Raw genomic sequence first — 22,990 nt, 5'->3', positions numbered from 1 at the left:
CAGAACAACTGTGAAAGGTACGTATTAGTTCAATTTTACAAAAGAGAAAATGCATGCTCACAGAGGTTAAGCACTAGTCACGTAACCTTGGGCAGAATAAGAAGCAAAGCTAAGTTTGGGACCCATACCATCTGTTTCCAAAGCCTGTGTTCTTTCTACTACATTCAGGCTGCATCCCCCTTTAATATCAATAAAAATTATATCATATCACACAGACATATTTGTAATTATTTTTCTATCTACTTTGTTAAATGTGGTGACCATAAACATGACCAATCTTTTCTACATTCTAAGATAAATATAAAAAATTAGAATAAATTTTAAAAGCATTATAAAATGAAGACTTACCCTATTTCTAATGAAGCATAGTTGGATATACTATAAACTATAATATATTAAATGAAAGCAATGACTAATCTTTTTCAATAAGAACATGCAGAAAAAGTTGGCATGGCTCTTTACATCATTTGATGATATTAACATTTGTCCCATACTACAGCATCATTAAAAAGTGACACCTACCTCATAAAAGAAATACCTTACTACACATAGGAGAAGCATTTTCCATAAGATGAATCCATCAAATGTTCAGAGTTATAAAGAAAAATTACACCACAGAAGCAGAATGCCCAATCTGCAAATAGTAAGGACCACATGGTGGCAGGTGACCTATTTCTTCAGTGTTTTTTCTCAGCAGATATTTCCTTCAACCACAGGGCCAGTATGCTAGTTCTCCACCAGAATGTTACTTAATCTAAATTTTACCAGGATGAAAATACCAAGTATGCCAAAGCAAGAAAGTTTCCTGAAACAACCTTTTCATTTGGCTTCAAAAAAAGTCAGAAGATACTTTACTGGGTTGGCCATCAAACTATGTAGTCAAGTAACTACTAAACCAGTACTTCTCAAAATGTAGTCCAGAGACCAATGAGAGTCCCCAAGACCTTTTCAGAGGGTCCAACAGATCAAAAATACTTTCAGAATGTCACTAAGACATTTCTTGCCTTCTGTACTCTCATTCTTTCACAACTGTGTAGTGGAGTTTTCCAGAGGCTATGACCTGTGGTATCTCAACAGACTGAATAGAGGAGCAGACTTAGGAATTTATGTCTTCCATTTAAGCCAGACATTAAAGATTAAAAAGCCAGACATTAAAGTTATTTGCAAAAAAATAAAATGATGCCACTCTTCCCACTTTTTTTGTTTGTTTTTTGGGAAATATAGCTATTTTCTCATTTTAAAGTTATGTTAACATGTAATGCTTTATTATTTCTAAATGAATTAAATATTTTTTAACTTCTCAGTTTTATTCTAATATAGTAAATTTCAGTAGATATAACCCACTTAAACAGAAACTCTTTGGGATCCTCAATAATTTTAAGAGTATAAAAGGGGTACTGAGATTTTAAAAATGAGAACCACTTTTCTAGACCTTCCTGTATTTATGTTTTGCCAAACAATTAAATTTTTAATTTTCTAGTGACCACTGAGGAGATGCTGCTGCCATACAGATTATTTCAGAAATCTGTCTTCATAAGAACCAAAAAGTCTACAGATAATCTTAAAAAGAATTGTATCCATTAGTTTAAAAAATAAATCATTTATTACATCTCCTCAAAATAAACACAATAACAATGTCAAAACTAAAGTGCAAGCTAATAGACCACTATCTATAAGCTCTGGGCATGAGTTTATGATCAGTTATGTACTGGTAATCCTCCAATAGCTCCTATACCAAAAACAGGGTTCTTTGAGAGGCCTATCCAGCAACTGTTCTGTTATGGAATAATCCTGATTCCCAAATCACAACAGGACTAACTGAGATGCTTAAAAACAATTCTCTGTACCATAATCTTAACATCTCCAAAATAAAAAGTTTTGTTTCATCTAAACAGTTCGATATTTCCCAGTATTTCTGGGAAATACATAAACATTAAGACATCAAAGTCCCATCTGGATCCAATCCTTACGTTGTCAATAAATTGTAATAGATGTAGCAATCCATGCAGTCATTAGGAACCTTCAGGATGCATGGTAATGGTAGTTTTTGAAAATACAGGCTGGAGGGAAACACCTTTCAATACTAGTTTTTGAGGCTGCTGTAAGCAATAACAGATAAAAACTTCACATTTATGCTTCAGTCTAAAATTAAAATGAAAGCCATATTTTGAAAACTGTAATATTAATATTATAGTTAAGGAACCTAAGTCAGCAACTGTCTAATTTGAAAGTTACTTAACCCTAGGCTATTGCAATAGCCAAGAAATGAGGTGACCAAAGACCTTAAGTAGAAAAGCACTTAAAGGCTAGAAAGAAATGATGCTCCTTAGGTATTCATTAATTCACATATTTATTAAATTGTCTACTACTTGCAAGACCTTGAGCAAGCTAAGAAGTTCATAAGCTGGTGGGAGGATAATTCCAAAGGGGGAAGTATACATAAATAAATGCAGAAGCTACTCTAGACAGACTGGAAGAAGTTCTATCTGAGAAGTGCTAGAAGAGGGAGGGAAGGATGTCTCCTAATGGAAGGGATCATGGAACATACATTCTGACATTGAAGGCATCTCACCAGGGCCCTTAACATATATAAGATTCCAACCCAAAGTGAAAGGCATCCCAGGAAGAGGAAAACACACACAGTAAGAAACAGCAAGTATAAAATAGCTTCCACAGAACTTGTGATGGACTCCAGGAGGAGAAAAGACTGGAATATTACGCTGGAAGCAAAAATAAAGGGACTTACATGACAGGATAAGCAAGACAGGGCTTCTTTTCAGTAGGCAAAGGGAAGCCGTTGGACGGTATTTAAAGTCTTTGGAAGATTTACCATTGGAAGGTAAATCATCAGATGATACTTTAATAATACTGTGGATTGGACACAGTAGAAACAGGGAGAACAGTCAGTGCACTATCACACCAGTCCAGGCAGGAAATAATAAGAGCTTGATCTGGGACAGGAACTAGGAAAAAGGCAGATACAAGACATGCTGCAACCTCTTCACTAAAAACTAACTTAGTTTTAAATGATTCGAAACTTAATTTACCACACAAAACAAGGTTGTTCACATTATTTACATTAAAAACCATTCACTTCATAGGCAATACTTCAGCATACTCAAGTGTGCTTCTTTTTTAAAAAGCTGTTAGGAATAACTAACTGTATTCTACATTAAGACTATAAAATGGGGAATAAAGAGCAGCATAACCATACTTTCAATATTCTGACTAGAATCACAGTATGCAAAATTTCTTTTAAAGATGAACATTTTTAACTCAAAAGTTTATTTCCATGGAATACACAAAGTTTGGATCAGAATTTTCTATACAATCTTGTAAGACTCACACTACTACATAATTATAATAGTTCACTTTTCTTAAAATCATTTCTGGACAACTCAACTCAACTCGGTCTACACTTCTATCAGGCCCATATTTTTCAAATATTAGTGCCTTCTTCATTTTCTCCCCTCCTCCCCACTCACCTCTCCGCCCAACAAATTCCCTTTGTATGTCTGCAAGGCAAGATACTATGTGATACAGTATGATTCTAAGGCAGTTCGAATATATAATTCTTATAGTAACAGAAATCTAGAATTATTAACCTTACTTTTTACAGGAGAGGAACCAATGATGTACTAAATTTCCATTTATGTGAATGATAAATGCATCTAATAGAAATGATGCTTTACCATTAGGGGGAAACAAAGGGGGAAATACACACAATAGATGGGTGGTAAATCTCACAAACTTTGCAACATACAAAAAAAGCTGCATCTGGATTGCAGTCACAATTATAAAGGCAAATAAAGAAGGCTCCAAAATGAAGGGAAAAGAAAAAATTCTAAGTGATCATTAACAGTGAAAAAGGTTGATTCAATATTAATACTAGTTTTTAATGTAACATCATTTCACACTCTATCTCTCTATGACTAATTGAAAAAAAAAACAAAGAGGATAATTCACTCTTCACAAGGACACAGGAAATAATTTCTACATACATCCTATAAGACAGTTATACTTCATTACACTTTCATGGGCTCAAATCCTTTCAAAGGCTTCCAAAAAGACATAGTCTTATGATAACTGAGATTCCCCAATGACACACAATTTATTCTGTACGCTTAGCTATAACACATTTTTTAAAGACATAATGAATTAATCCTCAACAAAAATAGTCACAAAGGCCCTCTACTTATTCAAAAATCATTAAAGCAGTCTATAACTGCAAACAGGGTTTGAAAATCTGACAGCTAATAATCATAAAATGAGGTAGACTTTAAAGAAAAAAAATTACCCAACTTTTCCATTTTTCCTTCCTTTTCCTTTCCTACCAGATACACAAAATGTCTGTAAGGATCTCAGACAAAGCTCTAAAGTAAAAATACAGTGTATGTATACTTTACATTATGTATACTCAAACCTATCTCATATATGTACACATCACATATATTCACACAAAAAAGGTTTCTCCTTTTTTTACGCTAAGAATTGAAGTTACGTTAAATCCTATCCCATAAATGAAGTTAAATCATCATAAATTAAAGAGTAATAAAATAGGTCACGTAGATCTGAGTGACTATATTCTGAAAAGAAAAACCTCAGACTAAGGCCTTGACTGAATAAAAACGCCCAATCCCTGAAAATCACTAACCGGCATTCGGTTTCCGTTAGAGAAAAAGGGGGTCTTAAAACGAATCATCATCACATAGGTAACCCAGTTTCAGAAGTTAACGAACGTAAAACACAGCGAACCAAACAAGACAAACGTACGAAATGACAAGCTTTAAAGAATTTCCCCAAAGGGAAAGACTGACTTCAAGACTGGGATATAAAGCATCCTTTGCAGGTAGAAGAATCTTTAATTGAAAAAGAAAAAGGGGGGGGGGGCGGTGGTGAAGGGTACGACAAAAAACCGAACGATAAGCAAAGGCAAAGAAGTAAAAGAAACGGGTCTCTCCTCCCATCCCCCACCCCAGCCCCCACCCCCACTCTCACAGGACAATAGGATCGGGGTCCTAACTGCAAACTTTAAACGCGTAAACCAGAAGCAGCTTTACTGCTTTTATTTGCAGCTCTAACTGCAAATCTGCCCCTCATCCCGAACCTAGTTCACCCAAGAATACTTCTGCCCTGAAAACATCACCAAGGTTTTGTTAAACACAAATCAGACCCATCACAAGATTCTCTTTTTTTTCTCCCAAGTACCTGGAGGATCCATTTCAATATAAAATATCAGTTCTGTCGAATAGGGCATCATCACCTCCCTCCAGTCTGCGTCATCGCGGTCCATACTCCACACCGTATTGTACATCGCGCTGTCAGGGGCAGGTCGTCAGGAAATATATAGAAAGCATATATATTTTTTATCTGCTATTTAAAAATCTAAAAATATATATCTGTAAAAGTCCCACTCGGAAATGTACTTCGGGGTTTCCAACGGCCGGTACAAGTCCAGCCAACTACCAGGACAAGGACGGGGTCCTCCTCCCCTCTCCTGCTCTGGCAGCCAGCAAAATGCCCCCCGAACGTTCAATTTACGGGCTTTTCTCCTCGAAGGGGTACAGAAAGGCTTGGGGGGCGGAGGGCAGAAGTGTTAAAAAGCGGCTTCCCCCAAATCCCTCCTACACAGTCGTTCTCCAAAGAGAAAAGCTCCCACCGCCTTCAAATCTTTCCGCGGAAGCCACTTTTGTGTCCTTCGAGAGAGGGAGAATAGAGAGGGGGGGGCAAAGAACGCGCTGGGAGAAAGGTGGGTAAGTGACAAAGGAAGGCATAAAAAGGAGGTTGGGTATTGCGTTCAAGTTTCGGGGTCCCACTGGTCTGCGGGGAGAAATCCCCTCAGGGGCAAGGACTCGGCCTCCGTTCCGGTCGGGCTCGGAACCGAAGCTGCTGCAGCCTGGGGATGGGGGCCCGTCCGAGAGTCCAGTTATCTCTGCTTGGCCGTGCGCTCCCGCCCGACTGCAAGCAAGCTCGCCAGCGCCGGTTCCCCTCACGCTCTGCCCTGACTCAAGCCACTAGAGTTTCATTTTAACGGCGCGGAGGGGGGACACCCTCCCCCGCCCCCACGCTCTCCCGCTGAGGCGCCACCCAACCGCGCCGAGCAGGGGGCATGGCCAGCATCGCCACTGCCCCTTCCACTCTATTCCGCCCCGAAGTGTTGGGGCTTCTGTCAGGTGCCTGAGGCACTGTTCAGGAAGCTGTCCTCCGCCTCGGCTATCAACTCTCCCCACCGCTCCCTAGGCCTGGGCTCCTTAACCCTCCAACCTCTCTCCCCCCAGCCTCAATCAGAATGGTAGGTCCCGGGCGCTGGCCGCTCGCCAGGAGTCAGTGCCGGGAGCACGCGAGCAGTGCTGGGAGGGAGAGGCAAGAGGGGAGGTGGGGGGGGTTGGAAATGAGAGGATGAAGTGACTGGTGATTGGCTGAACCTGGTTGCCGGAGCCCGGAGCCTGCGTCTTTTGTCTGCCTTGCTCCAGCTGAGGAGCGGGAGACGGCTGCGCGCCCCAAGCGAGCCAATCAGGAGCTAGCCGGCGCCGGCCGGTGAGGCGGCGATTGGTCGCAGCCCAGTTACTAAGCGGGACAAAGGCAGAACGGGGAAAGAAAAGAGGAGGAAAAAAAAAAGAAGAAAGAAAGAAAGCGCAAACGGCGGTTACTGACAGGCTCAGCGAGCGCGCAGGGGCTCAAGCTGCCCGGAGACAGGCGGGGCTCCCGCTGAGGCTCGGTCCTCCCGGACGAGTAGAAGGGGAGGACGGGCTGGCGCGAGACACCTCTGCCCGGAGACTGGCCGCGGGGGAGGGGAGCGGACTGAGAGGGCGCGTGCTGTCACTTGGCGGAACGCGCGCTCTTCTGGTCCTTAGGAGGTCCCCGGTTAGAGTCCCTCCCCACGGACGTCTTCTCTGAGCTGAGACAGCCTGCCCCACCCCCCGTGATAAGTTGTCAAATTAAAGCAAAGGTCCACAAACCCACTTGCAGCACTGTGCTGCTAAGTGAGAGGATGTGCCCATGGGCCCCGTGCAGCCGTCCGCGGCCGCTACCTGAGCCCAGCCGCGACTTCTCCCCTTGAGCAGTGAGGCACTTCTTAAGCAGGCAATTCGCGGTTACCCTGCGCTTTCCACCCCAGGATTTTGAACCCAGAGGGAACTGCCCACACCTGAAATAAATGGTGGAGCGCCACAGCAGGCCCCTCAGCTCTAGTGCTCAAGCCGGAAAAAAAATGCCTTGCAATTACAGCGCGTGTGTGATTTTTGAGATAAATCACAGGTGTTGGAATCCCTCGCCAAAAGGGCTCTATTCTGTTTCCCCAACAGACGCCTTTCCACATACACCCAATCCCTACACCCATTCTTAAAATGCTGAATATTTCCACGCATTTCAGAAACTGCTAACTAACTTGCTGGGGGGACACTGAATAGCCAGAAGTAGATTTGTTTCTTGTGAAGCTTGTGCCTGGAATTGCCATTCTGCATACCCTGCAATACAGTCTGGGGAGGCCAAAAACTGCTCTTTCCTCTTTACACAGGAGTAACGAAGCCCATTGTGTTTGGGTTGACAACCTGATTAAAGCCCTAGCAAAACCTCCTACCATGAGTGGCTCTGCTGTATTGACATGCCTGTGGAAAAGTTGCCACGTTTCATTCTCAACCTCCTGAAGTGGTTCTGCCTTCCTTAAAGGTGCTCTGAGTTCAGACAGTTCCTGGGAGCAGTCAAAATGTGTATGGACTGGGTATAAAGTCATGGGTTAAAAAGAGCCAGGAAGAATGAATGGACAGGGCTGAGCTGAGAAAACATATCAGGATTCTTATATGCTTGCTTACATTTCTGAAATCCAAATGTGATTCTGGAGCCAAATCAACCTGGGACAGTTCACATTAATTTGAATGTCCTGAACCATTCCTCCAGGTAGAAGATACTGGAAGATCAACCCTAATTTGTGGCTGGTTTCCCAGCAGGCTCTTTACTTCACTGTATCTGGGAGCCAGAAGTAATCACATTTGATAACTCAAAAAGCAGAACAATCAGTCAAGGGCAAGTTGGTTTATTTTTGTTCACGGGTGTCCCTGTGCATTCCCAAACAAAATGAAGGTGAAGAGAGGAAGTGTGGAAAAGATAATAGCTTTCAGATTTCCATAGCAGCTTTTGCCTGGACCACTTCTCATGATTTAGTGGTGGGGATTCAATTTCCAACGCACAGAGCAATCACCCAGGCCTTCCCCACAGCTAAGGCTTTGGGAGATGTAGTGAAGAAACAGCACAGTATATAATGTGTGCTCAAAACTGACACATTGAGTAAAGCTGTGTGATTCAACCTTGCCACCTAAAATCATATGACCCAACTGTCCAACAAATAAGGGAGGCCTCCAAAGAATAACAGTGATGCAAGAGGCAACGATGAATCAAGGGGAAGCACACTTCCTTCAGATGGGCTTGAACCAGTGCCCTGCCATGGCGGGAAGTGCCTGTCATATGATGTTGGCTTTACTTTCTTTCAGTTGAGAAATAGAAGTAAGGTTCTGACTACTTGTCACCAAACCACCTCAGGCTCTTTGGCAAAGGTAGACAATGTCAGCTCTGGTGCCCTGGATCACTTCCATACTGGAGAATTATATTTGGCCTGGGTGTGGAGTAAATTCAGCTGTAAGAGCTCAAACTCTTGGGTCACAACCTGCTACTTTGGGAGTTGTTTTTTCCCCTTTGCCTCCTGGCTTTTTAAAATTTAAAGTAGTCTTAGGTAAATCACAAAATCTGCCTTCATTTATATATCTGTGAAATTGGAGATTACCTTCAGATTTATGCAAGCTACTTAGTTTCATTCTCAGTGAAACACACTGAGAATGAAAAAATAATGCCACTTAAGTACTTAGAATTAATAGTACCTTTCTGTAAATCCAAACAATGTCCTTCACTTTTCACCCTGATCTTGTCTTGCTATGAAACAGTTCAAATATGCTCCGTTTCCCCCTCTTTATTTCAGAGATGGGTGAAATATTTCTTCTGTGCACTGAATATAGGGTATGATCTCAGACCTCTCTGTGCCAGCAGAATCAGCCTGGAACTCAGCCAAAAGTTCTTCATGATTAAAGGTGCCATCTGAGCACACGATATTTTTTTTAAAGCCTTGCAAAATGGAAACATACTTTTATTATTTTTTTAAGGTCACTGGCTTTAACACAGAACTAGCTTTAGGCTTTGGGGAGGATCACTGGACTCAATCCCCCTCTTTTTTTCCTTTCTCATTATCTTCCCTTCGCCACTTGTGATAAGGCCAAGTCCGTGCAGCTAAATAAACTAATTTAATAAGTGGGATTCCAAGAAAACTCTACAAATTATCAGTTGCAGATTTTAGGACCTCCCCAGCCACATGCCTTATAAGTTGGGGGTATATCAAGTTTTTATGGAAAAGTTTGCCTTTACAATGTAAAAAAAAGCAATGCTATGGGCTTCCCTGGTGGCGCGGTGGTTGAGAGTCCGCCTGCCGATGCAGGGGACGCGGGTTCGCGCCCCGGTCCGGGAAGATCCCACGTGCCGCGGAGCGGCTGGGCCCGTGAGCCGTGGCCGCTGAGCCTGAGCGTCCGGAGCCTGTGCTCCGCAACGGGAGAGGCCACAACAGTGAGAGGCCCGCGTACCGCAAAAAAAAAAAAAAAAAAAAAGCAATGCTAGTAGATATTCTAGAAAGACATCTCCCCTGGGGATGGATAGTCATCTCTTGAGATACCAGTGTCTAACATCTTGGTTTTCCATTTTTTCAGAATGATACCCATTTTATTTGGCATTTTTAATTTTTTATTTCTCCTCTACATCTTTCTTGAAACTTGGAAAACCATGGTAGGGTTAATCCTATCAGCCCAAGGCACTGAGAAATTATGACATTAGATGAATGAGCAGTTTTCATAGGAGTGGCATTTCTCCAGATGCTGCTAAATTCCTGGGCTTATAGGGCTCTGTTTGAGGGCTTCCTCAGACCCTTCAGCACATGATATAGATCTTCTCCCCACTTTGGGTCCTCCTTCAGCTTTGGAGATCACCAAAAAAGCAGGTCTCTCTCTCTTTACCCTAACATGTTCCCCTCTTTTTGGTGTCTGCCCTTTTAGCAAAACAAGGGCCACCTGGATGGTATGTTATGCAAACTTCCCCTCCATCAAGGCAACAGCTTTCAACTCAGCTCTCACTTGGAGAGTGAGAGAGCAAATGAGATCCAAATGACAGGAACAATAGTCCAGGCTGTTTCACGAGGGCAGGGCACAAACAGGGCAGCTGGTGAGCTCTGCTACCTCATTTAATCCCCATAACCCTGAGGAAGTTTGTATTTTTATTCTCCTTTTACAGATGAGGAAATTGGGACCCAGAGCAGTGAGGAGACTTGTTCAAAGTCACTCAGCCACTCAGTAGCACAGCCAGCATTAGAGCCCCAGGTCCTGATGCCTTTCCCACTACACCATACAGCTTCCCACCCCTTCATTCACTTAGCGAATGTTTATTGATGCTTCCAAACACTGGAGATACAAAAATGAATATGACAAAGTGCCTGACATTGAGTCCAGAGTCCATAGAGGAGTCCAATTATATGCCTGTATTTATAGAAGTATGCTATAATAGAGTAACTGACAAAGTGCTATATGAACTCCCAAAACAATAATGATCTCTGCCCACAATGCAGCTGAGTAAAGGCTTCCTTGAGGAGGTGATATTTGGCCTGCCCCAAACTTATATGCACCTGCTTTAAACATGTGATCTCTTTACTTCTCAGTTTGTCCAATCCATATGATTAGCTCCAAGCCTGAAAAAGTTTCACTGAAAGCTGACCCAAAGATCAGATCACCGGAGTCTTTCATTATCTTTAATCAGGCTGCAACAGCCTCCTCATAATCTCCCTGCCTTGCTTCTTCCAGTTCATACTCTATAAAGTTAGAGTGATGGCTCTAAATAAAATATCTGGGCATGTCACTCCCTTGCAGAAACTGCATGGTAATCCCATTTGCCCTCAGGATAAGGTTTCAGTCTCTTAGCCTGGCATTCAAGGCTTTGATGGTCTAACCCTTGCCTCCCTCTCCAGTCTCTTCTCACACATTTCTTCCTGTCACTCCTAAGAGCTAGCTATACTGAAGTACTGCATTTCTCAGAAAATTTCTCCTCCACACAATACCCTCCATTAGAAACTTGCAAACTCCCACTTATGTGCACCCTATTTCAAAGATTGTGCTCACAGCCCCCGGCACTGGCCTCTGTACAGCCCTTAGCACACTGTGTTCAAAGTGTCTGTTTCTAGGTCTAACTGTCCTCTCCTGTTCTTGGAGCTCTTCATGGGTGGAAAGCATGTCCTCAGACCATCAGTGCCCAGCATCAGGCCTGGTGCACAGTGTAGCCGATGAATATTCTTTGAGTGAATAAACAAAAGTCACAAGAAGAAATGAAACTCTCCAAGAAAGTTCTGGGGCAGTCTAAGTTCAGGTTACCCTGATAATCCTTTCTGTAGTTCCTCAGCTGATTCCCATTTATTTAAAATGACAAAAAGAAAATTTTTTAACTGTACAGTTTTTGGTTACAGAAGTGCGAGGGGCAGACAGTGACATTTCTCTCCTGCTGGGTGCCTCTAGGGTCTTCACCACAGACACTCAGTTCCACTACCCTTTTATTTTATCAGCTGTGAATTGTTAGCAAAATTCCAAGCAGCTTGTAGAAAATTCAGAAAAACTCAGCAGTGAAAAGAGAAGCTGGTTTCATTTTCCAGGCCAGCTCATTTCTGAAATGTAACACCATATAGGGCTTTAAAGTATGCTCACTTCCTGTGGTCATTATTTCAATAGTTTGGAACAATTTGTAGTTCATGCCCCCTTTCTGGAATGTACAATAATCTCCCTGTAATTCCAGGGTCTCAAATCTAAAAACTGTCTTATATGTTTCATTGTAGAGGGCAAAATCAGTCCAGTTCCCATATTGGACAATTTTGGTTTAAAAAACAAAACTAATAGCATTTTTCATTGCTTCTATGAATAATAAAATCACAAACATCCTTTAGAAATATTCTATAAAATCTATGCATTAAAAGAAAAGTCGGGACTTCCCTGGTGGTACAGTGGTTAAGACTCCGCGCTTCCACTACAGGGGGCACCGGGTTCGATCCCTGGTGGGGGAACTAAGATCCCGCAGGGTGCAGGGAAGGAGGGAAGGAAGGAAAGGAGGGAGGGAGGGAGGGCTAGCCTCTTGCAGCCTCCCCAGACACCTCTGCATGGGCATCCTTGAAATCTGGGAAAATGATGCAACCTCTAGGGCTTAAAGGTCACCATCTGAATAAGAAAAGTGCAGGCATGGAATGTAAAAGACTTGGTCATCTGTGTCTTCAGATCTGAGAATTTGATTGAAAAAAATGATACACCCACAGTGACTTTTTTTTTAATTCAAGGGTAGAGACTACCTTGTATTCTGCTCATCTTACGCTTCTTGCAAAGGAAATGCTCTGCAAAGATCACTATTATCCCCCAAACTTCATCCAGGATCGTGTTGCTCCCCTCTCAGTACCAATATGTGAAATTCTAAATTATGCAATGTTAGGGCTAAGTAAAGGCACCTAAGGTCCTGATAGTAGAGGTAAAACACCTTAGGTACTCCTAGCATAAGGAACTGGGAGTTCTAAAGCAATATATTTTCATATAGTGAACAAAAAAAATATAACTGGTCATCACATATATCAAAAATGTAATATGATAATTGCACCTAAAGTAGATTTATTAAATGTTAAAGGTGGAAGGGAAGAAAAATCCAAATGACAAACTCTTTCAGTTCAACTGAACCCCTTTCACGATCTACAGTTTATACTGAGTACTCAGTAAGATGCTATTTCTGTCCTTATTGAGCCCATCATCTAGTAAGGGAGACTCATGTGAACAAGCAATAATAGTTTCACTGACCATTGTGCTTTTTTTCTTTTAAATTGAAGTATAGTTGATGTACAATGTTTCAGGTGTACTGCAAAGTGATTCAGTTATACATTCTTTTACAGATTCTTTTCTACCATAGGTTATTACAGGATATTGAGTATAGTCCCCTGTGTTATACAGTAGGTCCTTGTTGTTTACCTATTTTATATACAGTAGTGTGTATCTGTTAATCCCAAACTCTCAATTTATCCCTCCCCCACAGCCCTTGTGCTTTTAAACTGGCTAACTCTCTTGAGGCCAAAAGATCAGGGCAAGACAACCTCTATTTACCCTCTCCATTTTCTTCTCCAATAGCTCTACTGTTCCTTAGCCTCTTTCTCATCTCCTCTACTGTTATCTTAATGTCACACTCCTCACTGATTCTGTTCTTGCAGCACTGACTTCTGGCTGTGTTCCCTAACCACAGCTCAAATGTGTCCCTTGCCTTCTTTTTCAGGGCAATGGAGGAATATAGCTCTGTATCCTACCCTGATATAGGGCCTTGTGGTTGGTGTTTCTCCTGAGTTCTCCCAGGACCCTGCAAACAAGAACCAGACAATATTATGCCCATGAATTGCTCCTTCTCTGAAATCTCAACTCAAACAGATAACTCTCTCCAACCCTCCCTGACCTTTTTTTTTTTTTTTTTGCCAAGCACAGGCATTGGAGGAAAATGATTACCATCTCATACCACTGTAGTAAATAGTGGTCCCCCCAAAAGATCTGTCTAAGTCCTAACCCTTCAGAAGCTCTGAATGTGATCTTATTTGGCAAAAGCGTCTTTGCAGTTATAAAGATCTTAAAATGAGATCATCCTGGATTTAGGGTGAGTCCTAGATCCAAAGGCAGGTGTCCAAATGGAAAAAGGCAGAGGGGATTTGAGACACAGACAGAGGGGAAGGCAATGTGAAGCAGATGCAGAAATTGGAGTAATGAATGTCCAAGCCAAGGAACACCAAGAATTGCCTACAACCACAAAAAGCTAGGAGAGAGGCATAGAACAGATTCTCCCTCCGAGTCTTTAGAAAGAATCAGTCCTGCCAACAACTTGATTTCAGACGTCTAACCTCCAAAATTATGAGAGAATAATTTTTGTTGTTTTTTGTTATTTTAATTCACCCAGTTTGTGGTAGTTCATTACTCTAGCCCTACAAAACTAATACATTGCCTGATAATTTAATAATTAAAGACATTTTAATATCAAGACATAGATAGAAAGAAAGAAAAAAGATATAGAAAGAATATAACTTCAAACTAAAGGATCATCCTTCCCAAGAAATGACCTTAAGTCACTTTAAATATAGTGTTCAAACTGATGAAACGTTGTTATAGACTAGCCCCAGTATTCGGAACCTCAGACCTAACCCAAGGTGTATTTTTTTTTTTTTTTTACGGTACGCGGGCCTCTCACTGCTGTGGCCTCTCCTGTTGCAGAGCACAGGCTCCGGACGCACAGGCTCAGCGGCCATGGCTCACGGGCCCAGCCACTCCGCGACATGTGGGATCCTCCCGGACTGGGGCACGAACCCGTGTCCCCTGCCTGGGGGCAGGCAGGCGGACCCCCAATCTCTGCGCCACCAGGGAAGCCCTCAAGGTGTATCTTTTTAACAATTTTCTCACAATACCTTCCACTTTGTCTCCCCTGTGTCCTTCCAAAACAGTCACCCACCCTTTCGGCTTTCGGCTCGGAGGAGGCTCAGGTGCAACTTTCTTCAGTCGTCCCGAATCCAGGTTCATCCGACACCAGCCGCCTCCACCATGCCGCCTAAGTTCGACCCCAACGAGATCAAAGTCGTGTACCTGAGGTGCACCAGTGGGGCAGTCGGTGCCACGTCTGCCCTGGCCCCCAAGATCGGCCCCCTGGGTCTGTCTCCCAAAAAAGTTGGTGATGACATCGCCAAGGCAACTGGTGATTGGAAGGGTCTGAGGATCACAGTGAAACTGACCATTCAGAACCAACAGGCCCAGATTGAGGTGGTACCTTCTGCCTCTGCCCTGATCATCAAAGCCCTCAAGGAACTGCCAAGAGATAGAAAGAAGCAGAAAAACATTAAGCACAGTGGAAACATCACTTTTGATGAGATTGTCGACATTGCCCGACAGACGCGGCATCGATATTTAGCTAGAGAACTCTCTGGAACCATTAAAGAGATCCTGGGGACCGCCCATTCTGTGGGCTGCAATGTTGATGGCCGCCACCCTCATAACATCATAGATGACATCAACAGTGGTGCGGTGGCATGTCCAGCTAGTTAAGAACTGCAAAGAAAAACAACAACAACAAAAAAAAGTCACCCTGCTGAAGCCAAATCCCAGACCAAAACAAGAGTCCTGCTTCTGCTCTTACACTCGGGCAGCTGGGGCTTAGGTAAAGAAAAACCAAGTTTACCAAGTTCGCTCTGGGCTGGTCTCTGGTCATAATTGGGCTTCCTTTTACTTAATCCTCAATGTGCTCTCTCCGACATTCCAAACCTTCACCACTTATCTCAAATGACTACACCCCACCCTCAGATCAGTAAGTATAACCTGGCCTTTTACTTCACAGAGACCATCAGGCATAACGCACCCCCTGCTTGCATCCCCTACAGAGCCTATAACTTCTACCATCCTTGCTTCCTTTCCTCCCTCTGACACAGCATGTCTTTCCTCCAGCTGAAAGCCGATCACCCATTCTGACCTCTGGTAGCACCCTCATCAACCTCCTAAAGCATCCCTTCTCCTGTCTACCCAAATGCCTACTAGATAGCCCCAAAACACCTCAAAATCATCATATCTAAGCTGGTTCCTTTTCTAGTTGGGTGACAGGGCCAGATGGGAATACAGGCCCACAAGGAAAAGAGCATGCGCAGATGCCCAGAGGAGAGCATGTGTCTCTTGGGGCCACTGGAAATAGTGCCATAAAGGATGTAGAGGATGGTGAGGGATGAAGCTGCAGGGCGAAGAGCCTTGTAAACCAAGATAAGGAATACATTCTTTTTTTCTTTTTTGGCCGCACCGCTCGGCTTGCAGGATCTTAGTTCCCTGACCAGGGATTGAACCTGGGCCCTCAGCAGTGAAAGCACAGAGTACTAACCACTGGACTGCCGGGGAATTCCCAGGAATGCATTCTTTATGCTCAGAGCAATGAGGGCAGATCTGTATTTGAGAATCATTACAGATTGCAGAGTGAATTGAAGGGACAAACTGAAGATCATTTGAAGACAAAACATTGTTCAAACAATGTAGACAAAAGATGGAGAGCCCTGGGTAGATTTGAGAAACGTTTAAGAGGTAGGAAAGGCAACACTTGGTGGTATTAGGTAACCAGCACATCCCCAACCTAAAAAATGGCTCACTGCAAAATGAGATTACAACTTTTCTGGTTAAGAATCTTTCTCTTTATTGGTAGCATTTTCTTCCTCTGCTTTTCTAGGTGATACACTCACTTCTGGGACTTCACTGGGTGGATTAATCAGCCCCGAGAATACTGTTTATGGGTTAAGGCTTGAGGGTGTGAGTGGATTGATGACCCAGACTGGTTGGTCAGTTGCCCCATTGTAGTAGACACCTTTTAATACCTCTGGCAAGTTCACCATGACATTTCTCTTCTCAGTTTGTACGTGACCTTGCTGCTGGCCATAGTTGATGGGACACAGACTGAGTTAAATTTTCTGTCACAAATATTTGCAAACAGTAGCCAACACAAGAACTGGTCTCTCCAGGGGTTTGGACGTGTAGCATGGAATCTCTGGAGCTGGCCAGTGTTCAGAAAGCCAAAGAAGGATGAAGAAAATGCTCCGAAAGGAGCAGGGATGAAGAATGGAAAGGACCTAAACAGTAGTCAACTTCTTTTTCTTTTTTTGGCCGCTCAGCATGGTATACAGGATCTTAGTTCCCTGACCAGGGATTGAACTTGTGCCCCCTGCAGTGGAAGCGCAGAGTCTTAACCACTGAACTGCCAGGGAAGTCCTGCAGTAGTCAATTTCTTCAGTCTATAGCCTCCTTATGCCCAGCTTTGTCCCTGTTCTAAGGTCAGGCCCACCTCTAACATTTGCAGAGCCCAGGACGCTAATATAAATAGAAGCACACATACCGTATGTCAAAATACTTAAAAGTTATAAATCAAAGGAACAAACCATTAAGTAAAATATATTCAATCCTCCTATCTTGCCAAATATACCTTCATGTAAACCTGGAAGACTAGATTCAAATCTAGAATTCATGGATTCTTAGAGTTCTGACTCCCATCTCTTTCCACCCGTGGCTTCATCCTAAACTGTGAAGGGGATCCTTGGGCACATGTTCAAGCCCCTTCCATCCATTCTGCTACAAATAGCAGTCGCTTGACCACCTCTTGGGTCTAAAGGTACTGACATTGACAATGCTGTCTGTCCTTAGGAGAACAGATCCAGGGAAAAGGCCCAGTGCAGTCCTGGAAACAGGCTTGGGGCCATTTGGGTGAAGAACTCCAAAAGCATGGTCTAGAAGAAGGAACCAAAGCCTATGGGTGGGTAAGTTCCCTTGGCTCTACTTATTTCTCATCCTATGAGGAGAGGTGGGCTCAGGACCCTCTAGACCCTGTCCTGGGCCCCTCTTTCTCAGATCTAATAGGGGCTGCTTATATGAATTCTTTATTTAAGTAGGCTCCAACTAGATTCTTTTATTTGCAGCCCAAGAATCCTAAATAAGACTGATGTCTTTACCCTCTCAACCACTGTCCAATTTTCTCTCTCTGTTCCCCATGGGGCCTCTAGTAGTGCCTGGGGGAGGGTTTCCTCATGAACCCTAATGCCTACCAAGTGGGCCAGAAAAAAGGAGGGTTCCCCCATCAGTGGTAAGTTATTTTGGTCAAGCACTGTGACTGTCCTCTCCCACTCTCAGGCTATATGTTATACCTCCAATTAGCTATTTTGAGCTTAATGGGCAGCCCCAAATCCTAAAATAGCATTTTATTTCATTCTTGCATCTTTTGGCACCATACTCAACATCATATCTGAGTTTATGGACCCTGCCTCCCACCTGATTTGGGAATCCTCCAAAACGGAAAGGCATTCAGATGCCAAGCGGCCAAAAATGACAAATGTTCAGTACTATGCTATTAATCAAGTTTTGAAGCCATCTCTATTGGAGGATGCTCTGGTCCTATTCCTTGGGAAGTTTTGAGTATTTTCTTTGGAGAGAACACACACACATACTCGGCTTGGGTCCTGCCTATCATTCCTCTCTCCAACTCTACACTCACATTGAGGACAGTAATGGTCTGCCCTGGATCACACAGTCAAATGCCACTGTGATCACGGTGTCCAAGGCCTGTGTCAAAGACTGATTCTCAGTGGCCCGTGAGTATAGACAGTGAAGAAAAACCACCGGCATGCTTACAGATCGATAATAGTCAGGTACCAGAAGAAACCAACTTAGCACTGGGAAACACATGGGCAAATGAGATGTAGTCTAGCACCTGACACATCTGCTCTCTCTCTCGGAATTTACCTGTGATTTCCCACTTTTGATCCAGGAACTTTATTTTTTAAATAGTGTTGCACCTCACTATCAGACAGACTTGATAACAAAAACTATAAACCTTCTCTCTTCTTCATTTTTTTAACATTATACTTACTTAAATGCCCTCAAAACTGACATCAGTGTGGGTCAGCAATTGCTAGGACAATCCTGAGCTAAGGAGCTCAGCAAACTTACCAAGGCCTTGAACTCTCACAAGGGAGTGAGGCATTTGACTTCCTTCTGGATTTTAAACTGACTTATGAATTGGTGAGCTGGGTCTGTCCTGATAATGCCACGTTAGAATACAAGTGAATTCTGCAATCTTGGAAGAGCTTTTCATGAACATTATGAATATTTCTAGTTTTTCATAGTTGATGGGGCAGAACTAGTTGTTAATAGAGATCTTCTCGTGGCTTGTTCTTACCCCCATGTGACATTACATGTCATCCTCTTTTACTGAGATCAAGCAAAATCACTTGAGTTGTAAAGTCTCCCAAGCAGTCTAGTATCACTATTGTATTAGTATGACTTTTTCGGATGTAAGTGACAGAAAACTAGCTTAAGCCAAATAAACATACCTCAGTAGAGGTGCTCAAATAATGCTAGCAGGAACTAGATTCATTCTCAGTTCTCCTTCCCTCTGATGTTCCCCCAAATGGTGACAAGGAATGCTTCCAGCAGCCCCAGGCCTACATTCCACATGCTTAGCAACTCCATCTAGCAAAATGCAAGTTTCTTCATATAGTTACAGAAAAATTCTGAGAGTTGAGTCTCATTGGCCTACTTTGGATCACATGCTCACCCCTGAACCAATCACTGAGCCTAGTTAGATTGAATGTTCTAATTGGACAGTTCTAGGTCATGTGGCACTCCTGGAAGCAGAGTATGGAGTCAGCTGCAGCCACCATACATAGATTGAGAATTGGGGAGGGCAGTTTCTCAAAGAAAATCTGGGCAGACAAAAAAAAAAAATGTTTACTACCCTTTTTTTTTTTTTTTTTTTTTTTTGGCTGTGTTGGGTCTTATTTGCGGCACGCGGGATCTTTGTTGTGGCATGCAGAATCTTTCATTGAGGCACGCAGGCTTCTCTCTAGTTGTGGTGCTTGGGCTCTAGAGTGCCCGAGCTCAGTAGTTGTGGCACGCGGGCCCAGTTGCCCTGCAGCATGTGAGATCCTAGTTCCCTGACCAGGGATCAAACCCGCATCTCCTGCATTGGAAGGCGGACTCCCAACCACTGGACCACCAGGGAAGTCCCCATGTTCACTACTCTTGAAGAACCATTCTTCATGCTTTTCCAAGGTTTTGGAGAACATGAATATATGTGTATATATATAAATAATGAATATATAAATATTACATATAAATGAATAAATAAACACTTCCAGATAAATTCAAATGACCAATCACTTTCTCCAGTAACCTCTGAACAGTAACGGGGGTTCCTGAAACCCCAATCCCTTCATATTGGTAGACCTACACAAGACAGATAAAATCTACCCTGTTGACGTCCTCTGCAGTCATAGGGATTTTATAATACTTGCTCTGACATCGAATTCTGGAAACAACTGACTCCATAGGAAGTGGCTAAGCCATCCTGTATAAGGAACACAGTATGCTGGACTATTTTAGACTGTCTATTCAGAGCCAGGAAATCCACACAAACCCAGAATTTACTTGATTTTTTTCTCTTCACTATCACAGAAGGGAATCGGGATATGGAACCCAGAGATGATGCAGTTAATCAGTAGGTCTTTAAGGTGATCTAAAAGATCATCCCTTTCAGACAGTATAGACTTCCTGCACTATTTTCTAAAAAGTCTGGGTTTCCAACTTCAAGCTTATGCTACTTCCCCTAAGCCCAGTCACAGTCCATTCGTAAAGAGAGAAAACTATTCTTGGTTTGGGCCTTCCATGACACTATTTCCTCCTTTTGAATTTTAGGAATCCCCCAAATTAAAGCTTAACATAGAGGATCCAGAATGGAAAAAGGGAGGATGGGAATTTGGGGCTCTTGCTTGCCTTGATTTTCCTGTGGCTTCCATTCCTGCATGAGGGTTGAACACCACTGCATGCTTTCAGTAGACACTTTAAAGAGTCTGGACTTGATCCCTATAAGGTACCTACCTTTCTTGAGCACTTCCAGGGTCCAACATATAACCACAGATTTTTCACTCCTTCCATCATCTCCACAAGTCCTGTAGGAATCTCAAGCATCACAATCAGTACTAAAACAAAACCACATCTGACCCATTCTTTTTTAAAAAATAGATTTTAATGAGTTATTTTATTTATGCTTTATTTTTGGCTGCATTGGGTCTTCGTTGCTGCATTCAGGCTTTCTCTAGTTGCAGTGAGTGCACAGGCTTCTCATTGTGGTGGCTTCTGTTGTTGCGGAGCACAGGCTCTAGGCACGTGAGCTCAGTAGTTGTGGCACGCGGGCTCAGTAGTTGTGGTGCATGGACTTAGTTGCTCCACGGCGTGTGGGATCTTCCCAGACCAGGGGTCGAACCCATGTCCCCTGCATTGGCAGGCAGATTCTTAACCACTGTACCACCAGGGAAGCCCAGACCCATTCTATTTTCATCATGGGGAATGGCTTGTGTGCTTGCTACTTGTGAATTCACCATCAAGCCGTGCTTAGTACTTGGTGCTTTTCTTGGCTGCTCCTCTTCCTAGTATTTTTCCCTCCACAAGACAAAGACGGGCTCTTCACCTGGCGGGGGATCCTCTTGTGAGGGATGAAGACAGCTCAAACTCCAGACCCATCTCCACTCCCTTTCCCTGATGCTCTTCAACCTTAGGAATGCTACAGCTGGGATTTCTTCTTGACCTGGAGCCTCCTCACCCCTCCAGTGTTCTGCCTTTTAGGGGCTCTGAAGTGTCCACCCTCATAGCTCTTTCCCCAAACCTAGAAGGCCATCATTAGGGCTCTCATCTGTACTGTGAAGTCCTTCTGTATAGTAGTCATTGGAGTCCTTTCTGCATATCTACAATCACCTCAATTGATGGAATTTCCTTCATTCCATGACTTGAGCTGCCTCCCTTCCTCCTTTTCCTGTGTTAATTTCAATAATTGGAAGAACCTAAAAGACTACTCTGGGTCTGGCAGCTGAAATTTTCCCCAAAGCCTTAATTTAGGATAGCCCTAGTCCTTGCCTGTTACACAGGGGACTTGATTCACACTGTTTAGAACTTTGGCTCCTGTTTCCTCTGCCTCCTATAAGTGTGTCTCCAGCCCCAATTCAAAATAGGCATCTTTTCAACATCACTAATTATTAGAGAAATGCAAATCAAAACTACAATGAGGTATCACCTCACACGGGTCAGAATGGCCATCATCAAAAAATCTACAAACAGGGGGCTTCCTTGGTGGTGCAGTGGTTGAGACTCCGCCTGCCGATGCAGGGGACATGGGTTCGTGCCCCGGTCTGGGAAGCTCCCACATGCCGCCGAGCAGCTAAGCCCGTGTGCCACAACCTGAAGCCTGCATGCCTAGAGCCCGTGCTCCGCAACAAGAGAAGCCACTTCAATGAGAAGCCTGTGCACTGCAGCAAAGAGTAGCCCCCGCTCACCACAACTAGAGAAAGACCCAATGCAGCCAAAAAAAAAAAAAAAAAAAAAATCTACACACAATAAATGTTGGAAAGGATGTGGAGAAAAGGGAATCCTCCTACACTGTTGGTGAGAATGTAAATTGGTACAGCCACTATGGAGAACAGTATGGAGTTTCCTCAAGAAACTAAAAATAGAATTACCATATGACCCAGCACTACCAATCCTGGGCATATACCCAGAGAAAACCATAATTCAAAAAGATACATGCACCCCAATGTTCATTGTAGCATGATTTACAATAGCCAGGACATGGAAGCAACCTAAATGTCCATCAACAGAGAAATGGATAAAGAAGATGTGGTACATATATACAATGGAATATTACTCAGCCATAAAAAGGAACAAAATAGTGCCATTTGCAGAGACATGGATAGACCTAGAGACTGTCATATAGAGTGAAGTAAGTCAGAAAGAGAAAAACAGATATTGTATAACATTGCTTGTATGTAGAATCTAGAAAAATAGTACAGATGAATTTATTTGTAAAGCAGAAATAGAGATACAGATGTAGAGAACAAACTTATGGATACCAAGGGAGGTGGGGGGATGGGATTAATTGGGAGATTGGGATTGACATATATACACTACTATGTATAAAATAGATAACTAATGAAAACCTACTGTAGAGCACAGGGAACTCTACTCCGTGCTCTGTGGTGACCTAAATGGGAAGGAAATCTAAAAAAGAGGGGATATATGAATATGTATAACTGATTCACTTTGCTGTACAGCAGAAACTAACACAACATTGTAAAGCAACTATACTCCAATACAAATTTAAAACAAACAAACAAAAAGTAGGCATCTTTAAAAAATAAGGTAGGCATTTTTTCTCACACCCTCCAATAGAGCAGATAAAAATATCTCAGCAACCCTATGGTTATAAACCCTCCCAACTGCTAAAGTGGTCAGAGTATTTGGCACTCAGGCAACTGACACTGAGACCTTGATAGCCTTGAAAACTCCCTTTGTCAGACTCAGAGGTT

The 22,990-nt window shown here is 43.0% G+C and overlaps 2 protein-coding genes across 2 annotated transcripts in view; one reads left to right on the top strand and one right to left on the bottom strand.

Moving 5' to 3' along the window:
* Positions 1-6,094, bottom strand: part of PIK3R3 (phosphoinositide-3-kinase regulatory subunit 3) — an 87,316-nt gene extending 81,222 nt beyond the window's left edge. The window contains exon 1 of the mRNA XM_059042985.2: positions 5,209-6,094. Coding sequence (XP_058898968.1) covers positions 5,209-5,314 — 106 coding nt within the window. The 5' untranslated portion in view covers positions 5,315-6,094. The remainder of the gene's footprint in view (positions 1-5,208) is intronic.
* An 8,490-nt stretch (positions 6,095-14,584) lies between these two features.
* On the top strand, positions 14,585-15,174 carry LOC131744104 (large ribosomal subunit protein uL11-like). The gene has a single exon (XM_059043436.2). It carries the CDS (start codon positions 14,667-14,669, stop codon positions 15,162-15,164), a length of 498 nt encoding a protein of 165 aa, XP_058899419.1. The 5' UTR covers positions 14,585-14,666; the 3' UTR covers positions 15,165-15,174.
* The last annotated feature ends 7,816 nt before the right edge of the window (positions 15,175-22,990 follow it).

The sequence above is a fragment of the Kogia breviceps genome, chromosome 1 (assembly GCF_026419965.1).
Source record: "Kogia breviceps isolate mKogBre1 chromosome 1, mKogBre1 haplotype 1, whole genome shotgun sequence".
NCBI classification, from domain to species: domain Eukaryota; kingdom Metazoa; phylum Chordata; class Mammalia; order Artiodactyla; family Physeteridae; genus Kogia; species Kogia breviceps.
This window is presented reverse-complemented; position numbering and strand designations above follow the sequence as displayed.